The sequence below is a fragment of the Vidua macroura genome, chromosome 26, assembly GCF_024509145.1.
Source record: "Vidua macroura isolate BioBank_ID:100142 chromosome 26, ASM2450914v1, whole genome shotgun sequence".
NCBI classification, from domain to species: domain Eukaryota; kingdom Metazoa; phylum Chordata; class Aves; order Passeriformes; family Viduidae; genus Vidua; species Vidua macroura.
This window is the reverse complement of record NC_071596.1, coordinates 2,995,237-3,015,454: the sequence shown is the minus strand read 5'-3', so window position 1 is coordinate 3,015,454 and position 20,218 is coordinate 2,995,237. Positions and strand designations below refer to the sequence as shown.

At 48.3% G+C, this 20,218-nt stretch overlaps 1 protein-coding gene across 5 annotated transcripts in view; it reads right to left on the bottom strand.

Moving 5' to 3' along the window:
* Positions 1-310: 310 nt before the first annotated feature.
* RFX2 (regulatory factor X2) overlaps positions 311-20,218 on the bottom strand; it is a 68,577-nt gene continuing 48,669 nt past the window's right edge. For 4 of the 5 annotated variants that reach the window (XM_053999180.1, XM_053999179.1, XM_053999176.1 and 1 more), the window contains 13 exons: positions 18,916-18,990; positions 12,620-12,801; positions 9,822-9,941; positions 8,105-8,220; positions 7,139-7,257; positions 6,737-6,849; positions 6,204-6,355; positions 5,274-5,371; positions 4,130-4,279; positions 2,842-3,050; positions 2,384-2,537; positions 834-876; positions 311-676 (listed from right to left, as the gene is read on the bottom strand). In XM_053999180.1, the coding sequence (XP_053855155.1) occupies positions 570-676; positions 834-876; positions 2,384-2,537; positions 2,842-3,050; positions 4,130-4,279; positions 5,274-5,371; positions 6,204-6,355; positions 6,737-6,849; positions 7,139-7,257; positions 8,105-8,220; positions 9,822-9,941; positions 12,620-12,801; positions 18,916-18,990 (1,638 nt within the window). In that variant the 3' untranslated portion in view covers positions 311-569. The remainder of the gene's footprint in view (positions 677-833; positions 877-2,383; positions 2,538-2,841; positions 3,051-4,129; positions 4,280-5,273; positions 5,372-6,203; positions 6,356-6,736; positions 6,850-7,138; positions 7,258-8,104; positions 8,221-9,821; positions 9,942-12,619; positions 12,802-18,915; positions 18,991-20,218) is intronic. The other variant, XM_053999178.1, reaches the window with a different exon arrangement.

The following is a 20,218-nucleotide window of genomic DNA, read 5'->3' as shown; positions in this document are numbered from 1 at the left end:
TCATCTGGAAAGGCTGCAGGAGAAGGGCCGGGTATTTTTCCTTCTTCTTGGGCACTGATTGGTTCAAGTTTGTATCACAGTGAAGTCTGAGACATGGGGAAGGAACCCAAAGCACCTTCCCTGCCAGAGAAAGCCTCGTCCGTGCGCCTCGCTCCGGCTGGAGAGCCAGGCCAGCTCCTCCAGCTGGGCACATCCCACCTGCTGCTGACCACAGAGCCTTCCATCCCTTGGGAGCAGACTCTGGAGCTTCTCCCTCCACTCTGGAGGGACACTGGCAGCCGAACCGGCTCAGCCCATCCTCAAACACAAGTAAACATAAAGAGAAACTAAGAGGCACTATAATAACGCAGGTCCGGGGAGCTGCAGCCTCGGCACGCCCCGCTCGGCTCGGTCCAGCCCCGGTGTCAGATGTCCTGCAGGGAGTGGCCGGGCTCGGGACGGCTCGGTCCAGCCCCGGTGTCAGATGTCCTGCAGGGAGTGGCCGGGCTCGGGACGGCTCGGTCCAGCCCCGCTGTCAGATGTCCTGCAGGGAGTGGCCGGGCTCCGGACGGCTCGGTCCAGCCCCGCTGTCAGATGTCCTGCAGGGAGTGGCCGGGCTCGCTGCGCTCCCGTTTCACCAGCGGCTCCCCCAGCGCCCGCTCCGGGTCCACCTCGGTGCCCAGCTCGCCGATGTCATCTGCAAAGGACACGGCTCAGAGCAGGGCACGGGGCCACCAGGAGCTGCTTGCCAGCAGAGCAGGCTGCAGGAGGCAGCACGAGGTTCCCCCCCCACATCCCACAGCCATCCCATCCTGCCCATCCCAGCAGAGCTCCCCGGCAGGGAGGGGAGGTACCTTTGTCCAGCAGAGTCGGGGACAGGGATGTGAGGTCACCAAACTGAAAGAAAAAGGAGTTATGGGGTCAGCAAGGCTTTGGGGAGCCGAGGTGCCAGACAATTTCAACCACCCAGGAGAGACCGTGAGCATCGGTGCTGGTGGTGGAGAGCAGAAATCAAAACCAACCACAGGGTTTGGGGGAAAAGCCTTTTGTTGCCATTTAAACCTCTGGGCACACACCACACACAACAGTCCAGGGCAGGATTTAGCTCTGGAATTAAGGGAGAATGAAAGGAGGGAAATTTTTCCATCTCCCAGGTGATGACCAAGTGCTGCTACAGGCAAAGTGGTGCCTTTTCTCCAGCCCTTTCCACCTCTCAGGCAGTTCCCCTGTCCTGGACTCCACCTTCACCTCTCTGCAAAGCCTTTGCAGTGATGTCAGAGAGAGTTTGGCCAGCCAGGCCGTGGTGCCAAGTGGAACCAGAGAGCTCCTTGGCCCTGGAGATGTGGTGTCCCTCTCAACGACGAGGTCTGAGACACCAAATTGCTGCAACAACAATGCTGAGAGGTCATGGAAAGCTGGGCAGGAGCAGGAGCTGAGGAACTGCAGAGTTCAGTGGGAGTGGAAGGACACTTCATCCTTTGCTGGGAAGAATCAGCCTCCTCCTGGAGAACAGGAATATTGCAAGGGTTTAATGAAGGAAAAGCCTGAGGGATGAGAGCCTCCCACAGCTGGGCTTTGCTGGGAGCCAGTCTCTGCCTTTCATGTTCCTTTAATGTCACTGAAGGTGGAGGTTTTGCAGGGAATAGTGGGAACTCAGCACTGCAGCTGGAGCAGTGTGGGAGGGGGAGGGAAGGCAGAACCAACAGGCTTTGGTTTGCCTGGATCCCTACATGAGCTCTGGGAAGCTTCAAGGAGCAAATGAGATCAGTTTGGAGCACGTGGGCTCAGTTTTAAACTCACTGTAGTTTCAGCATTGCTGTCACAAGTTCATCTGGGGCTTTTAACTCTGTATTTCAGAGGGAAAAAATGGATGTGGCTTCATCTAGGCAGGACAGGACCTGCCTGCAAGCCAGGCACCAGACTTACTGTGAACAAAAAAAACCCCAAACCCTCACAAACAGCCCAAACAACCCCATCATCCTCCTCTTCACCTCAGAAATGGAGGGAGTGGCTGACTGCATGTAATGCTGGAGCTTGTAGAGGCCTGGAGAAGTTCAGTTGCTGAAAGCAATTTTTGGGCCATTTTTGCTTGGTTGAGATGGACTTTGCCCTGTCAGGAGTCCCAAAGTCAGGGCTGGCAGTCACAGGTGGTGCACAGAAGTGAGGAAATCCTTTCCCTCCCTCCTCCAGGCCTCCAAAGCCCAAATGATGCTCAACCACCCTAAACCCCAAACCCACCAGCTCAGGGAAGGTGCTCCAGGAGCTCTATCCTTGTGCCAAAACAACTCAATAAATAATTTTTGCTGTAAAACAAGCCGAGGGCGCAGTGCGGGTTGTGAACCAGTGGTGTCTTTTGAGGAGCTGCTTCTTTTGGGTTGGTTTGTAGGGAATAAAGGATTCTCACCTCTCCCATGACAGCAATTGGGGTCTCCCCTGTGGCCTGGGCCACTCGATGCTCCACCAGGTAGAACATGTACTCGTCGTAGAGCAGGCGGATCAGGTGGAAGGAGCCAAAGCTGGCGGCGCTGCGCAGGGTGAGGTCCCGGATCACCATGGAGCTGGGAAATTGGCAGGAATCAGAAATTTGGGTTGAGTTTTACACCTGTGCTGTGGCTGATGTGAATTCTGGACCCTGGTGGTACTGCAGGACCCAATGCTGTCTCTGCCTCTGACCCAAAAGTATCAAAACACTTCTAAGAAATTATTTTATGGAGCATCCCATCCCCGTCCTGAAAGGAGACCAGAACCACAGTTAAGCAGAGTTTCATGGGAGGAAAGAACTTGGCCTTGGCTTTTCAAGGAACTCTTTACATGCCTCAAGCCTGATGCAGAAATACCCCCAAAATGAGAAAGAAAATGTACCTGTAGAAGGACCACTTCAACAGGAACTGCCTGGCTGCCTTGGGGAAGCTGGGGCTGCCCTCGTGGTGCTTCAGCACCTGAGTGACCACATTGTCCAGCCAGCTGGCCCACTGGTCCAGAGAGCTCTGCTGCTGCAAAGTCAGCTTGAAATCCTGCTCCAGCTTCTGTACCATGCCCTCCTCACACTGGCACACCCACGAGGCCTGCTCCTGCTCGGGAGGAAGGGTTCATGGTTACTCCTGCCCTGCTCCTGCTTGGAAGAAGGGCTCACAGTTAATCCTGCCCTGCTCCTGCTTGGAAGAAGGGCTCACAGTTAATCCTGCCCTGCTCCTGCTTGGAAGAAGGGCTCACAGTTACTGCTGCCCTGCTCCTGCTCGTGAGGAAGGGTTCATGGTTACTCCTGCCCTGCTCCTGCTCGGGAGAAAGGTTCACAGTTACTCAAGGCAGGCCTGCAGGAGTTAATTTCTAGCAGGAAAGGGCTGCAAACCAGCTCTGAATCATGGCCCCTCTGATCTGTCTGGACCACAGTATTTTTAGAACTCCATAATTGTTGCTAGCACTTGATTCTTCGCTGGAAAAGTGGTAAAGAATTGGAATGGGGTGCCCAGGGAAGTGGTGGAGTCACCACCCCTGGAAGTGTTCAAAAAATGAGTTGTTGGGGACACGGTTTAGTGGGCATGGTGGGGTTCAGCTGAAGGTTGGACTGGATGGTATTGGAGATTTTTTCCAGCTTTAATGATCTGTGAATCTTACAGAAGCTCCTTTTCCACAGTGAGGTAGAAAATTCACCTGGCAAAGCAACACCAAACCCATCACCTTGTTCACAGAATTCACAGAATCACTGGGTGGGAAGAGACCTCCAAGATCATCGAGTCCAACCCAGCCCAAACACCTCAACTGAACCCTGGCACCCAGTGCCACATCCAGGCTTTGTTAAACACATCCAGGGATGGGGACTCCACCACCCCCCTGGGCAGCCATTCCAGAACTTTATCACCCTTTCTGGAAAAAACTTCTTCCTAATATCCAACCTATATTTCCCTTGGGGCAGCTTGAGACTGTGTCCTCTGGTTCTGTCAGTTCCTGGAGAAAGAGCCCAACCCCAGCTGAGCACAGCCACCTTTCAGGGAGCTGTGGAGAGGGATAAGGTCACCCCTGAGTCTTTTCTTCTCCAGGATAAACACCCCCATTTCATTCAGGTGGGGATTGAACAGTGGCTACCAGCAGAGAGCCTGGCTGTGGAGCCCCACCCGTGGGGCAGGTGAGGGGCAGGGTGCCCGTGGGTTACCTGCACGTTGGCGAAGTCCACGCGGTTGAGGTCGCTGAGCATCTGGTTGATCTGGGACGTGTTCTGCAGCACGGCGCGCGCCGCCTGCGCCAGGTGGTTCAGGGACGTGTACCTGCGCAGGGTCTGGGCAAAGGCACTCACCACCCCCACCTGCAACACAGCACAGGGGCTGCAGGGCAGGCTCTGCTCCCTGCCCAGCCCTGCACGCACCGGCACGGGCAGCGCTGCAGTCACCAGCCACGGAAGGGCTCAAGAAACGCCTGGGCACGGCTTGGGGACGTGGTTTAGTGGTGGCCTGGGCAGTGCTGGGGTGGTGGTTGGACTCAAATCACCTTAAAGGTCATTTCTAACCTAATCCTTGTGCCAGGTACTTGGAACAACTCAGTCAATCCCTGGGCACAGGTGGTTGGAAAACATGTTGAGGGCATAGCGTGGGTTGTGAACCAGTGGTGTCTCTTTAGGTGCTGCTCAGTTTGGGTTGGTTTGGAGGGAATAAAGGATTCTGACCTCTCCTCCTTGTGTGGTTGCCTGGGCCACACAATGCTCCACCAGGTAGAACAGCAGTGGAAGAACCCAAACCTAAATAATTCCATTATTCCATTATTTATTCTCTTTAAGCTACCAGGTTTTCACACTCTGCCTCCAGCAGAGACCAGCATGGTGGGAAAAGGCAGCAAGAATCCCTGGCTTTAGGAGAGCAGGAGCCTTGGGGCAGTGCCACTCCTGTGCTTTCCAGGAGGACAGCCTCATTCCAGGGCAGAGATAACAGGGAATGGTCCTGGCCCCGAGGCTGCCAGAGCTCCAGGAGCGTTTGGCCAGCGCTCTCAGGGATGCTCAGGGTGGGCTTGGTGGGGTGGCTGGGCAGGGCCAGGGGTTTGTGATGATCCCTGTGGGTCCCTTCCAGCTCAGGATATTCTGTGGCTCTATGATTTTCTCCCACAAAGCTTTTTCTGCATTTTCAGGACACAGGAAAGGCTCCATGCACAGAGCACCATCAGCTCCTGGTACAAAGGAACTGCCCCAGCTGTGCTCCCACTCCTGGCTGATTTTGGTTCACAATCAGCCATGGCACCGTGCCAGGTGGCCAAACCCCGGCAGGAATTTCTGCAAGATGCAGACACACACTGGGCCCATCTCTGCTCACCTTGGTCTGCACGACCTGGGGGGGGAATTCACTCATGGCATTCATCAGCCACCCTTCCAAGCTCTTGGCAAAGTTCCGGATTGCCTGGGTCAGCGTGCCTGCAAAGAAGGCTGCAAAGTCAGAAAGGCTGCTCTGTAGCATTTTTGGCTACCATTTTCTAGCTTAGGACTGCTGGGAAAGCTGAGATGGCAACTCAGCATCAAGGAAATGAGCTGGGTTGATGCATGCAAATTATTCTTCCATGTTATTACTCAAACTCTTATTATTATACTTTTTTTTTCTTATTTTTCATTCCTCTTTTTCACTTTTTTACTCTTACTCTTATTCTTACTCTTACTCTTACCCTTATCTTACTCTTATGACAATTGGACTTAATGATCTTAGAGGTCTTTTCCAACCTGAACATTTCTATGTTTTTAAAATTATTTTTATTTTCTTTTGTCCTTTTCTTATTCATGGCATTTCTGAGCATTTTTCAGACACTGAAATTTGCTCTTCAGAGACATCCTTGTGCCCCAGCTTGTGACAGCACTCAGCGGGACATTTGGGAATCCAAATCAGAGAGAAAACTCTCAATACCCCATTATTAATCTCCCAAAAAGTTGACTCCTAATTTCCAGTAGTGCAGTCAGGCACAGGATGGTCCTGTGCAAACAAAGACCTCCAAGGAGCCACATCCCAAAGAGATCCCACATCCAAACTCCTGGCCAAAATCAGGAGATGTGATATGCAACACACCAAATTTAAAGGGGAGGGGAATTCCCAAGGGGTACAAAATATCCCCCAGAGCAATGCTGCAGGAGGAGCACTGCTGGTGCCTTTAGATTTTAGCCAAGACAAACAGCTCCAAGTGGGTTTTTAGAGTGGAAATCTTTGTGGCAAGTGGTAGCCAGAGGGAGATCAGACTCAGATCGGGCTGTGGGTACTCACTGGGCACTGGCCTGAGCACGTCAGGGATGAGGATCTCCACCAGGGCCTGGTACAGGATGTGGTCACAGCTCCTCATCCACTTGAGGATGGGCTCGTACTTGCACAGGGTGATCAGTTTGTCCTTTGGGAGGGTCCCTTCGGGCTCCTCTTCACTGCAGGAGGAGGAGGAAGGAGACAGAGTTAGCAGCAGGTTTGCCTTCAGTGCTTTCCCCCAGAAAGCACTGAATCCCACAGAATTCACAGAATTCACAGAAGGACCAGGTTGGAAGAGATCTTAAAGATCATCGAGTCCAACCCAGCCCCAACACCTCAAGACTCGGTGATCTTGGAGGGCTTTTCCAACCTCAGTGACCCCACAATTCTCTAATCAGACCCTTCCCCAGAGCTCTGAACTTTGCATTACAATATTAAACACTTCCAACTCTCTTTGTCGTGGCTCTGCAGGGCAGAAAATGCTCCCAAATCCTCTCCCAAAAAGCCTAAAACCACTTCATGCATCTAAAGAAGAGATGCATCTGCAAGAAATGGAGTACCTGGAAGGCAGAGCAGTGGGGCCATCACTAGGGGGTGCCTTGGGACTCCAGAAGGATTGCCACAGCTTCTCGATGTAGTGGAACTGGAGGTGCATCACAACATCCAAAGTGGCCTGACAGCAAAGAACACCTCGGGGTGAGCACTCAGCTCGAGTGCTGCCACTCACAGTAAATCATTTACATGAAAAACAACGGGATTGGCACTGCTGTGGTAACCAGCTTAACATAAAACAGGTCACACAGTGAAAAAAAAAAAAATCAATATTTGGGTTGTAATTCCTGGCAAATGAAGCATTGCCAGCTTTTCCTAAGAGTGGGATATGAGCTGGCCACTTGAGTGATGTGCCATGTCAGTTAATAAATCAGTGACAAATAATCCCCAAAGAATCCCCACACAATCACCTCACAGTGCCTCCTGTAGAGAACCTGCAGGGTTTTCACGTCGTTCAAGGTGAAACCTTCTTGTAAGAGGACATTACCAAGATCAGGGGCTGGGAACTCAGGAAAGACGTGGGTTACATCTGGGAAAAGAAATTGGGAAAGATGGTGAGGGCTAGGAAAGCTCAGAGTACAAGGTGCTGCTGTCACTGGAGGCTCTTTCATGTTCCAGCTGGGATGAGACAGGAAAAGTGAGATAATTTAGTCCTTTCTCTGATTTATACTGAGAAAAAGCAAACAGCCCAGTGGATTCAGTGGGGAAAGGAAAAGATTTCTTTTCTGTTTGTAATAAAAAAACCAAGAAAACATTATCCTCATCTATCATCCATTAGAATTTCCCTGAAAATGTCTCTCTGCTGTTTAAGGAGTACAATGGGGAATAGAATTGGGCAGCAGAGGTGTCAGGAGCTGGGATTTGTGATGGAGACACAGATCCAGGACCAGCAAATCCAGAAGGAGAAGGTCAATATGGATCATCTGCAGCCAGATCCCCACTGCAGCCTTTGCAAGGAAGGGAATTGCTTCCCCCCTCTGGCCAGGACCTCCACTCTTCCATGGAATTTAAAAAAACCCAGATGGATTAAAACCTTACTATGAGGGACCCAACAGACCCGTGGGCTCAAGGGAAAAGCCTTCCTGGGGAGACAGGAGTCAGCAGATAAACTCAGCAAGTGTGACACTACAAAAACCTAGAGAACACATCCTACACATAAAATATATATATCTGAAAAAAATAAAATGCTGTAGATTTATTAGGAAAGCATACTGTATATATCTATATCTATATCTATCTGTATTTTTATATATATATGTGCATATATTGTAGATTTATTAGGAAAGCCCAACATTCAGAACTTGCTGGATAAAACCTTCCCCTTAAAGCCCAAATCCCTGATGTGGAATAATTGATCACCAAAGGAGTGTCCTCACCTATGAACTGCTGGTGGTGCTGGCACTGAGCAGCCACTGACTGCTCGGGTGTGGTGTGGGGGTTGCTGTTGGATGCACTCTCTGCCATCCCATCCATCTTCTGGGCTGCTCTGTACCTAAATCCCATCAGAATTAGATGGATTAGGATCCACACAGACAGGAGAAAACACCTATATGTTATTTAGAACACAGATCTGTGAGCTCATGGAGTGGTTGGTACAGGTTGATCATTTATACTGAGGAATCAAATGGAGGGGAAAGGAGAAGCTCCTTTAGAAATGCTTCCCCAAGACAGAATTAAAGGGGTTAAGAAGTTTGGTGACACCAAAAAATCAAACAAGAGAAACAAAGCTGCAGTGGGTTCCAGGGCAGACTGTCTCAAGCAGTGACTTTTGCATTTACTTTCTGTTTGGGAGCTGAAGAAATAAATTCTGCTCCTTCTGCACTTCAACAACAACCAGAAGTGTCCATGCTTGCAGGAGGCAATTCCAAACCCCTCTCCACACTGGGTTTTATCTTTAAAATTACTCAGGCACAAAATTAAGCATGGCACTATTTAACTTGCACTTTTGCACAGAAAAACATCCAAAACCCCAAATACAACACAAGCCCCCAGGTCCTCCACACTGATTTGGAACCAACATCTCCATAACTGAGATCCTAAAGCATTTTGGCTGCAGGGAACCTGTGAAAGGTGGCACACAGGGTGGAACATGCCACTGGCAAGGAGAATAGGCAGATAAATCCCATTCCATGGAATTCCAGAAGAGTTTGGGTTGGAAAAGTCCTTTAAAGGCCATCTGGTCCAACCCTCTGCAGTGAGCAGGGACATCTTCCACTAAAACAGGCTGCTCCAAGTCTCATCCATGGCCTTGAATATTTCCAGACATGGGGCATTACCTGGGATAGGTTTTGGACCCTTCCAGAGCTCAGCTCTGGTTCTTCAGCAACCTTTTCTGACCCAGAGATGGGGCAACTGAGAGGCATTTTAACAACTTTTATTCCATTTTCAGTCTCATGAGAAGGGTGAGACAATACAGATGTTATAATTCACGCCATCACAAACAGAAGCCAAATATTTCCTAATTATAAAACATTATAAGTGTTTCTTGGCCTATCAGCTTTAGCCACACCATGCTGTAAATGCCTTAAAGCCAATCATCTACAATTATTCTTTGTGGGTCCTACTACAATTAATCTTTTATAATTCTATTTCTCTAAAGTATCCAGTCTTATTTACAAGGCCACCTTTGAAACTTGTTTCTAGTTTAATTTCTCTCTCAGCAATATCTGTCCTGTTCCATGGCATTTCTAAGTCAGCATTTCTTATCTCAAGGTTTGCATAGAGGTGCCCACTGTGTGAGCCTTCTGTCAAACTTTGAGAATTTTTACAAATCCATTTCCCTCATTTCTCCCTCTCTTGGAATGGAAAAACTTCTTTGATGGTTTTGTTTATGCTTTGTTGTGTACAGTGAAGTATCCAAGGTACTATCACTAACATTGTCACTGTAACAATGTATATAAACTTATTTTGTGAAGTTTTTTCAGCTAAGGTGTAAAACTCTATCTTTTAAACAAATTGTTTCACTACGATCTATCGTCTGTTTTAATTTGATTTGTCAAATCTCTGAATTTTTTCACCTGGTTTGAACTTCCCAAGTGGAGCCAAATCCCAGGGACCTGCAGAGTGTTTTGGGAAGGGCCTGGGGGCACCGACCTTTGCTTCTGGTGGATGGGCTGCTGCCTCATGGCCATGTACTGGGTGTCCTCCTGCAGGCGGTTCAGCGGCGACTCCGGCTTCAGGCGGATCCCGTAGTAGTGATATTTGGAATTTCCCCTGGAAATATCAACTCAGTCACTGACAAGGGATTGTGGCCCTGGTTGCTTGGACAACACACCCCATTTCGTGCAGCACACGGCTGCCAAGCTCTGTTTGAGTGGCTGAAGGGATGAATTTGATGCCTCAGGTTTGAGCTTTTCTATTTTTCACATTCTGTGCTGCTTTAGTGTGTGGCTCTGGGCTTCACATCAGGGGATGGGGAGCTCTCTGCACAGAGCAGGGAGACAAAACAATTCCTGCTCCAGCTGGGCACCAAGGACAAATGATCCAAACCTCAGGCCCAAGAGCACAAACAAGGTGGAATGAAGAGAGAAAAACAAGGATGGGACTGGATGGGCTGGAGCTGGAATTGGACAATGAACTCCAATGTGCAAATGGAGCAGAGCTGATCAAAGTGAGAGCCCCCGTGAGCAGTTGTGCATTTTGTGACCATTTTGGTTCACCTTGGGTGCAGCCCTGGCTGGGCTCTTGTGCTGCCCAAGGTAGATCCATTGAGGCCTTTGAATAAATCCCTGTTTTCTTCTTTAGCTCTGACCAGTCTCTGTTCTAGAGCAGCCTGAACAAGGCATCAAACTACTGAAATGCCATCATCCCCTAGAAAATTTAAACCCGCATGTGGCCAAGTGCATCCACACTTCAACCTGGCCAGGTTTGTTCCAAGCAGCCCATGGTGCCTGGGGAAGAGAGGAGGGAAGTGCTACAATAAAAAGTGTTATTTAAACACAGTGACTGTAAGACCACAGGGGACACTTTGCTATTTGATGAGGGTTTAGGGATTTGTTTTTTCCACAAAAACAAGCATCCATATTTATCCAGACTTGGATAAAACTGACTGAATGGCCCACTATGAAAAGAAAAATGTGTTTCTGTTGCCAGCACTTCTGCAGCAACAGCACCAGGCTTTGATGTGGTTTTTTCCTTGGAGCTGCTCATTTTTGTAAAAAATGAAAGCTTTCTCCAAGCACAGGGAGCTGGAATTCTTTCTCCTTTGCTGCTGTGGTGCTCCTTAGGAGGGTGTGATCCCACCACATTAGAGAGAGATGTGTCAGCTGAAGTTTTTCCACCAAACTGGAATTTTTTGGTCCCAGTGGGAGCAAGGACAGTTCTGCTGCCATGGACATGTGATGACAGCGTGTCCAACTTGGCTTCAGCCCATTTGTCACCAAAAATGGGTGAATTGAGTCCTCAGAGGGAGAAGAGACCAAGCCAGGGAAGCACCAACAGCATCTCCAGAGCACAGAGTAGGGAGGCTTAAAATTCCTTTGCTGTGTCACTAAAACTGGGACTGGAGGCACCTTAAATCCAAGGATGCTTCCCATTGGAAAATGAGAGAAATGTAAGAGAAGTATTTATCAAATTGGGTTCTCTTTTGGGGGGGAATTTCCTCTTTTCAAGGGCTCAGTTGAATTGTTGGGTCTTTGTCACTGCACCAAAGGACTTTTCACACAGCCCATGTTCAGCCCTATCCTAAGTGATTTAAGTGCCTGCCAATTAAATAACAGCTGCCTTTATAACCTAAAATTACAATGAGTAAGAAAATAATGGGGGTCAGTTCTTTCCACAGTAATTGAGGTTCACTGTCCCCTTCCCAGCCTGCACATTTCCAATTTTCAGTGTGGGTTTTGTTTTTTTTCCTTCACTTGTTTATTCTTTAATCCTTGATGGGATTAAAGAATTTCTCTCCTCCAAAGAAATTACTTCAGAGCTCTTGCATTGGACCCAATCTAGAGAAATCCAACGCTCCCCTGCTCTTCCTACAACTGTTATCTCCACATTCCAGCTGTGGAATGCCCTTGTCACATCTGGTTTTGTTCTCATTTAAAAGCCCAGATACTTAAGCTTGAATTTTATTATAAAATCTTCAACAATCAGAGCAATGACTGTTTTACAGGCAATATATTACCCACTTCTTAAATATTATAAGCTGGGATAAAGTTCACACTCAGCTGTGCTCCCTTGAAGGACATGTCTGGAATTACAGGAGTTTATTTTCTCATGTTACACTTTTCTTGTAACATCTTACAGATCTTTGACAGTTTCGAAGAAAAAACCCTCTTGCAAGATACCCTAATGCTTTGGGTATTTCAGAAATAAACCATTTAATAACTTTACACCTTGTCTGCATCAAAGCTGTGGGCACAGGGTCTGTCACGGGGGATATTAGCATGGGGGCACAGGGAGAAACGGCTTCAGTGACCCAGAATTTTGGGCTCTGCAGTGGAAATTGTGAGGATGAGACTCCTCATCTTTGTCAGACAACACAGAATCCCAGAATATCCTGATTAGAAGAGACCACAGTGGTGAGTGAGGCCCTGCACAGACACCCCAACAATCCCACCCTGGGAGCGCTGGCCAAACGCTCCTGGAGCTCTGGCACCCTTGGGACCATTCCCTGGGGAGCCTGGGCAGTGCCAGCACCCTTGGGGGGGAAGAACCTTTCCCTGAGCTCCATCCCAACCCCCTGCCACATCTCCCTGGGGTAATGGGATCCTCACAAGATGAGAATTTAGGCTCACATAAAACCCATTTTCCCACCGGCTCGAGCTCAGTTGCTCCCGTAGATCCCAGAAGAGAAACACCTGAACCTCCTAAAGATGTCCAGCAGGTTCTGGGTGCAGCAGAGATGCTGCAGGAGGGTTGCTTTTTTGTTTCTTGAACTGCAGATTGCCACCAACCTGGTGCCCAGGCGCCGAGTCCTCAGCCCCATGAAGACGGAGCGGATGAGTTTGCCGAAGGACGCGGCGTTGACGGGGTCCAGTTTGTGCTCCTGGCAGTGCCTCAGGTAATGGTTGTACAGGGAGCTCCGGGGCAGGCTCACACCTTCTGCTGTCTCGTAGTTATCCAGCAGCCACTGCAGCTTCAGGCAGGGAAAAAATAAAGAACATGCAAGTCTAAAGAGGGATGGGATGTCAGGCGGGGTCGGCGCTTAAAACGTCCGGATGGAGAAGTTCAAGAGAAGTGGATAATTAATTGATGTGAGTTAATTCATGTAATTTGTAATTTATAGAGCTTTATGGTAGTTTATAGGATGGCAAAAGCCAGTTTATAGGATGGAAAAAGCACCCAGCACAAACAAAACCAGTCAGATTTTTCATTAAAACACAGTTCTGCTGTCACCTCAGTGTCCACCTCGGGTTCGGATGAATTCCTGCAGAGCCAAAATAAAGCTGTAAAAACTCACATTTTTCAAGGAAAAGAGATCTTGAGATACTGCCTAAGAGAAATAAATTTATGGGGAAGAAAATTGATGCAAAATCTTTATTAATTGGAAGATTGGCATGTCTGCAACGGCTCCCTTAACAATAAAATTAATGGTTGCCAAAGCAACCTTCAAAATCTGAGGGAATCCATCTACTTTGCAAAATTTACTGTCTGAACTTCTGACATGGCTGTTGATTAAAATTTGCAATTAATATAAATTATTTATACCGAGACAGTCTGAAAGGGCAGGTCCAGCACACGGTGTCAGCACAGGAATTCAAATGCAAAGCCCCCAATAATCTCCTTTAATGGACTAAATGACTTCAGCATCAATAAAATGAGTGTTGTAATAACTGAATTTTGGAAGGAACTGGATGTACACAGGGACTAATATCAACAGGGTGGGTAAGAGCCCTTTCACTGTCATGAGGGATGTCTGGGATTAACATTTTGCAGGCTTCCCTCTCCCTCCAGATCTCCATCCCTGCACCAGAACCAGCTGCATTCCCACCAGATCAGGGCAAAACAGATTTGGGTTGTGGAAGCCAAATATCAGCCACAGCACCTCCATACAGCTGAGAATGCAAGAAATTATGGGAACTGAGCATGGACTTAGCCTGGAAATCAGTGGGATTTGCCACAGCCCAAACCCTCTCCATTCCCACCATCACTCTCTTTTCTCCCATCTTCTCTTGGTGCCACTCCAAGGTCCCAGCTCACCACAAGGCTGGAGTTTCACACCAATCATTCTCTGAAAGACAACCTGAGCTGTGTGATGACATCTCGGGCACCTCACCCCACTGAGCCGGTCTCGTGGCCCACCCTGCTCTCACACAGAGCCTTGCAGCCCCCTCAGTGTGTGCTCCGTGGGTCTCCTTTGCACCCCACATTTCAACTGCTGCTGCACAAAGTCAGCTGGATCCAACACTTCAAACTCTACAGCTGAAACTATTCATTCAGCCTGGAGAGGGAAGCTCCAGGGAGAGCTCAGAGCCCCTGGCAGGGCCTGAAGAGGCTCCAGGAGAGCTGGAGAGGGACTGGGGACAAGGCCTGGAGGGACAGGACCCAGGGAATGGCTCCCACTGCCAGAGGGCAGGGCTGGATGGGAGATTGGGCAGGAATTGTTCCCTCTGAGGGTGGGCAGGCCCTGGCCCAGGGTGCCCAGAGCAGCTGTGGCTGCCCCTGGATCCCTGGCAGTGCCCAAGGCCAGGCTGGATGGGCTTGGAGCAGCCTGGGACAGTGGAAGGTGTCCCTGCCATGACAGGGGTGGCACTGGATGGGCTTTGAGGTTCTTCCAACCCAACCCATTCCATGATTTGTCAGCTGGAGCTGATCCAAATCCAACCACAAATTCCTGTGGCTGCACCCATCAGCTCTGGTGGCCTTTGGAGCTGGAAGGATGAAAAAACCTCCTGGCCATTTGTCCCTCTGTCCTGCTTTTCAGGAGCCTCTTCTCCTCCTCCCACCTTCCCCCAGCTCCACACCGCCCAGGACACTCCTGGGGGTGATCTCTTCTCCAAACCCCACAGTTCCAAGAGATGCTTTGTTAATGATCCATAACGACCCTTCCTGCTCCCACCTGCAGCACAGACACCCCTGGAAGCCCCAAAAAGTCTTTCTGTGGCCCTGAGCCTCCTCCAGCCATTCAGCTCCCTCTAACAAAAGTGGACCCCAGTGGTTTTGCCATAAAACACCAGCAGGAATTCACTTTTTAAGTTGTCCACATTTATGTTAATTTTAGCCCCTCCCCTATGTTTAAGAGATTATTGCCTCAGATACTTTCACATTTTTAAAGCAGGTATTTTATTTATCCTATGGAAGATACTGAATGTGCATCAGCTATTTATCTCCTAAATCTTAAGCCTTAAAAAATATATAAAAGTTGTGTATTACTGTGGAAAATCCAGATACAGATAAACCCTCTCATTTAAATTTGATCCTGGGCATTTTTATTCTAATCTCTGATATTTCTAGAAGATTCCCTTCATCTCCCAGCTTCCTTTTCCTGCAAATGTCTTTTTATATTCCCTCAAACATTGCAGAGTTTCACAATATGAACTCCCACTATTGAATTAGAAATTTATTATGAAGAACATAAAAGAGCTTGAAACAGAGATCTGTCAGAATATAAATAATTTTCCAAACGTGGTTTTTGTTCTTCCTTCACAACTAATAACACATTGGGCACTTAAAATGAGAAAATTAAAAACTCTTTCCATTTGAATCTCTTCTTCTGTTTGCTTTCTGAATTTTGTTCAGTTGTGACAATGAGCTATTCCCCAGTTTATTTATTGAACGATCAGGTTCAATAAAATCACTCCACAGCCATATGCTGCTGTGGTTGTTATTGGCACTACAGGGGAACATTTAATTTTCATTTCTACCTTAACTTTATTTCTATCTGACTGTTTGGTTTCCTTTTTAAAAAACACTGGCAAAAAAAAACCTTATCCTGGTTTGATCCAAGGGTGGAAAAAGCCACTCTTGGGGCTGGCTGAGAAAATAATTTTTTTTTTTTGAAGGTGCAGGTTTGGAGAGGTTTTCTTGTGGCCACTTCTATGAAATATAAAAAATAAACCATTTGTGGGTCATATTTCAGGTGTTTTTAGCTGGGATCATGAGCAGCAGGTTCCTAAATTTCCACTCAGTCGAGCTCAGAGTTAGGACAGAGCCATTCACTCACAGGAAAGAATTCCAGTGGGGTTATTTGGTGTTTTTTGCTATTTCATTTTGCAGACAATGAGGAAAAATTACATTTTCTCCCTGTTGCTAGTTGTGCTGTGGATATCCCACAGCCACAGGGCCTCAACTCCTCCAACTTCAGGCTCTTGTGTACAAAAATTGCAGTTATTTTTCTCTGATTTCTTTGCATCATCTGCAAGCTCATAATTGGCAAAGAAATGATCCCAATCCCAAAGAAATAATCCCAGCAATAATGCCACTGCCAGCTGCAGTCACACAGTGACATGGTTTCATCAGAACCATCCGTGTCACTGGGGCTCAGCAGGAGCTTCACCTTCCCCTCTGCACATCTCAAGTGCACTTAAATAACCTCTCAGGGAGGTCTGGAAGCCAAATTCAGTTATCAAGCTCCATTTCATATTGATTTTAGTTAAATTATGTGAAAAAATCCCTCTGGAATGAGATACCTTTAATTGTCCTCTCATTTTTTAATTTTTTTTTTTTTAAACCCCGAAGATTCCTGGCATGAACCACCTGCTGATGGTAACAAAATAAACCTCATCATCCCAAGAATTTGCACATTTCCAAAAAGCCAAATTTAAAACAAGGGACAGAAGACAATGAAGAACTCTGCAACCTTAAGACTCAGAGCAATTAAGCCACAACTAAGTGCAATTAGCATCATCTCCCCATTTCCTCTTGCTTCTGTCAAGCTGGAATTTGCTTTCAGCCTTGACAAATTGCAGTCACCTGCTCCTCCAGCACAAGCCTGCCAAGCCTGTGTGCCAGCCATGGGGAATTTGGGATGGGTAAAGCTCTCCCTGCTGTTGTGGTTTTGCTCTTTGCCATGAAGAGGTGAGATCTGGAACATCCTGGAGAGCAGAATTCTCCCTTTTGTACCCAGCATGAGCTGGGTTCAGCACTGGTGGTCACTGGGATGTCCCACACCTGCACTGGGAGGCAGCTCGGGCCACCTGCAGTCTCCAGGTGGTGGCTGCTCCATCCCTGGAGCATCCAAGGCTGGCTTGGACAGAGCTCTGAGCATCCCTGGAGTATCCAAGGCTGGCTTGGACAGAGCTCTGAGCATCCCTGGAGCATCCAAGGCTGGGCTGGACAGAGATCTGAGCATCCAAGGTGGGTAGGACAGAGCTCTGAGCATCCCTGGAGTATCCAAGGTGGGTAGGACAGAGCTCTGAGCATCCCTGGAGTATCCAAGGTGGGTAGGACAGAGCTCTGAGCATCCCTGGAGTATCCAAGGTGGGTAGGACAGAGCTCTGAGCACCCTGCTCTGGTGGAAGGTGTCCCTGCCCATGGCAGGAGGTTGGAATTAAATGAGAATGAGCTTTAAGGTCTTTTCCAACCCAAACCATCCTGGTCCAGCTTCCTGCTCACACAAGGTGCACTTCCATGGGCTCAGGTCCCTCACTCCAGCCCAGAGTCCCAAAAGAACCTCCCCATGCAGAGGCTGCAGAGCCTCCCTGGGCAATGGCACTGCAGCTGCTCCAGCTCTGGAACTGCCTGGTCTGGTTTCCCAGTGTGCTGTGTCCCCTTCAGGCACTGCTCATCCCTCTTTTTATTCCCACATGTCCCAGACACCTCCCTGAGCAGGGACACTGGGGACAGCAAGGACCCTGTAGGGTTCCTCAGCCCAGGACCTGCACCTTGTGCCTGGAGCTGCACCTTCAGAGGGAGCAGCTGAGGGTGGCTGTGTCACTCATGCTCAGGAAGGAGTTTGTTTGCTCCAGAGTTTGTAAACCTTAGGCCAGACGAGGAACCACGACCTAGAACCAGGGACATCAAGGACCTAAAGCAGGGACATCGAGTTCTGCACTTCTACCCTGCAGGACCAGGCTGGGGAAGGTGTGATCAGGGGCTGGCTGAGGCCCCCACTCCATCCTGCACAGCTTGTGGTCAGTGAAATCTCTTTTCTACTTTTTGCTTTCTTTCCTCTGCCCTTTTCCTGAATTTTTTTTTTCAAACTTTGTCCTCGATGAACAAGAGAAATCCTGCAGAGCAACACAATCCTTGTGCAGCACTTCAGGAGTGTGAGCCTGGCCCAGCCTGGGGTGGGAGGGATGCTCAGAGCAGGAACTGCCTGATCCTGCAGCTTTGTGTTTCCCCAGCTACAACCAGAAACCTTCACTCTCCACCAGCTGAAATAAAGATTGAGCTCCCCCAGGAGCCCTGGCCTGGAGTTTGAAATCAAAATCAAGAATCAGACTGGTCTAAAGTTCCTTCTGTTGTCTCAGGATATTTATCTATGATGAAGAAGCCAAAGATTTTTTTTTTTTTTGCCCTAAGAATGACAACAAACCAGCCCCTAAAGCCAGAGAAAACCTGTTAGAGTAGAGAAACACCACTTTGTGCATGGGATTTATGGGTGCAGGACATGCTTGAGCTCCATCCAAGCACAGGGAAACCAAGGCAGGCCCAGGGACTCCAACATGACCTGGATCAACCCAAATCTCACCCAAGCATGTGCTCATCCCTCAGTGTTCCAGCACGGGAGCCACAAACCAGGATGCAAAGGCCCAGCAGAACAGTGGGAATATCACACAAAGCAGGGAAATCGTTGGCACAGTGAGAGAGAGGCCCAGCACATGGATTTACACAGCATTGTGACAGGAATGGGCTTCCTGAGGCACAGAGAGAGGGAAAAAAAGGCATTCACAGGCTTTTGGTGTGTGCTGGCTCAGGGGAATCCGTCACAATTCACACTGAGTCATGGCTGTGGATTTACAGATAATTTTCCAGCCGTGTTTCAGTTCCAGTGAAAGGAAAAGAACTTCCTCAAATGTGTTTATCTGCTTGCCGGCAACTTCCATTGCAAGGCAGACGAAATAAATAAACACATATTTATATTTTTATAAATAAATAAATAAATAAATAACAGACTCCTGAGCATCTCAGCAGCAAACATTATCATATGGCACTTTTTGCAGATTATTTTTCCTTGGGAATGGGCTCTTTTGGGCAGCACAGCTCAATCACAGGCTGCTTTTGAGTGCCTCATGCTGTTGAATACACCAAAGAAATAATTCTCCTACCAAAGCAGGGGAAAAGGTTGTAAATTCTGATTGTAACTTACATGGCTGTTGAGCAAACTGCTTTTGTGTGATGTAATCCCTTCATTTTTTTGTAGGTTTTCAATCGCCATTTCAAGCTAAAGAAAAAAACGTGCACAGGAGAGAGAAAAAAAAAAAGGAAAAAGAAAGGAAATCAGATAGTTAGCAACAGCCAGGATTATTGTTTCTTTATTAATATTTGAATGATTAATGCTTTTTATCAACAAGCTTGTGAAAAAGAGGCAAACAGATGTGGATGGAGCTGCAGAGGCGTTACTGGGACATGCAAATGGACACACAGCAGGAATCCCCACAGGGGTGACAAAGCAAGGCCAGGGGGGGTTCATCTTTCACTAAAAGCACTGCCTATTTATTAAAAAAAAAAAAAAAAAAGCCATTTTCCTCCTCTTTTTCCCTTCCTGCTGAGAGCAAACCATCACCAGGCAGAGCCACTGCAGAGACTGGCTGCAGAGCTGGACCCAGGCTTTCCAAGGAGAGCTGGCAGTAATGACTTGGTTACTGTCACCTCTTCATATTTTGTCAAAAAACCTAAAAAATTAAATAATAAACCTAAAGAATTAAATAAAGCTGGGGTGCAAGGAGAGAGCATGAATTGGAATGGTCAGAGATTGGCTGCAGAGTTGCACCCAGGCTTTCCAAGGAGAGCTGGCAATAATGACTTGGTCACCTCTTCATATTTTGTTAAAAACCCTAAAAAATTAAATAAAGCTGGGGTGCAAGGAGAGTGCACGAACTGGAATGGATGAGGGCTCTCTGCTGCTGAGAGCTGCAGAGGGAAGGAGGCAGGAGCCAGGTTTCAGCTGGGTGAGTTCTCCCCCAGAAGCCAGGATGGAACATTTGATGCTACCTGTGCTGGTTTCTATTGATCTCAGAGGAGCCAAGGTGAGGCCTTTGGCTCCTGAGGAGCCCCCTCAGCCCCTGTCTGCCTCCTGCTGCACTTCAGCCCAGCTGGGGCTGCTGCCTTGTGCCTCAACCCTCTCCTGAACCCTTCTTGTCATCTCCATTCTGCCTCTGGGGCAGAATCTGGGAAGCTCCTTTAGCAGACGGCTGCTGGTCCCAAAGCTCCAGAGCTCCTCTACAAACTTTTTGCAAGGAAAAAAAAAAATCCCTCAAAACTCCCCAAACCCCACATTAGAGCCTGGCAGGAGCAGAACCTGTTTGTGTCCAGCAGATGTTCCCAAACCCCGTTTGAGGTGTCTCAAACCCGTTATCAGAGCCCTGGCAGGAGAAGGCAGCAGCACACAGACCCTGCAGCCAGAGCTCTGCCCTCTGTCCTCATTTAACCCCTTGTGGGCACACCCACAA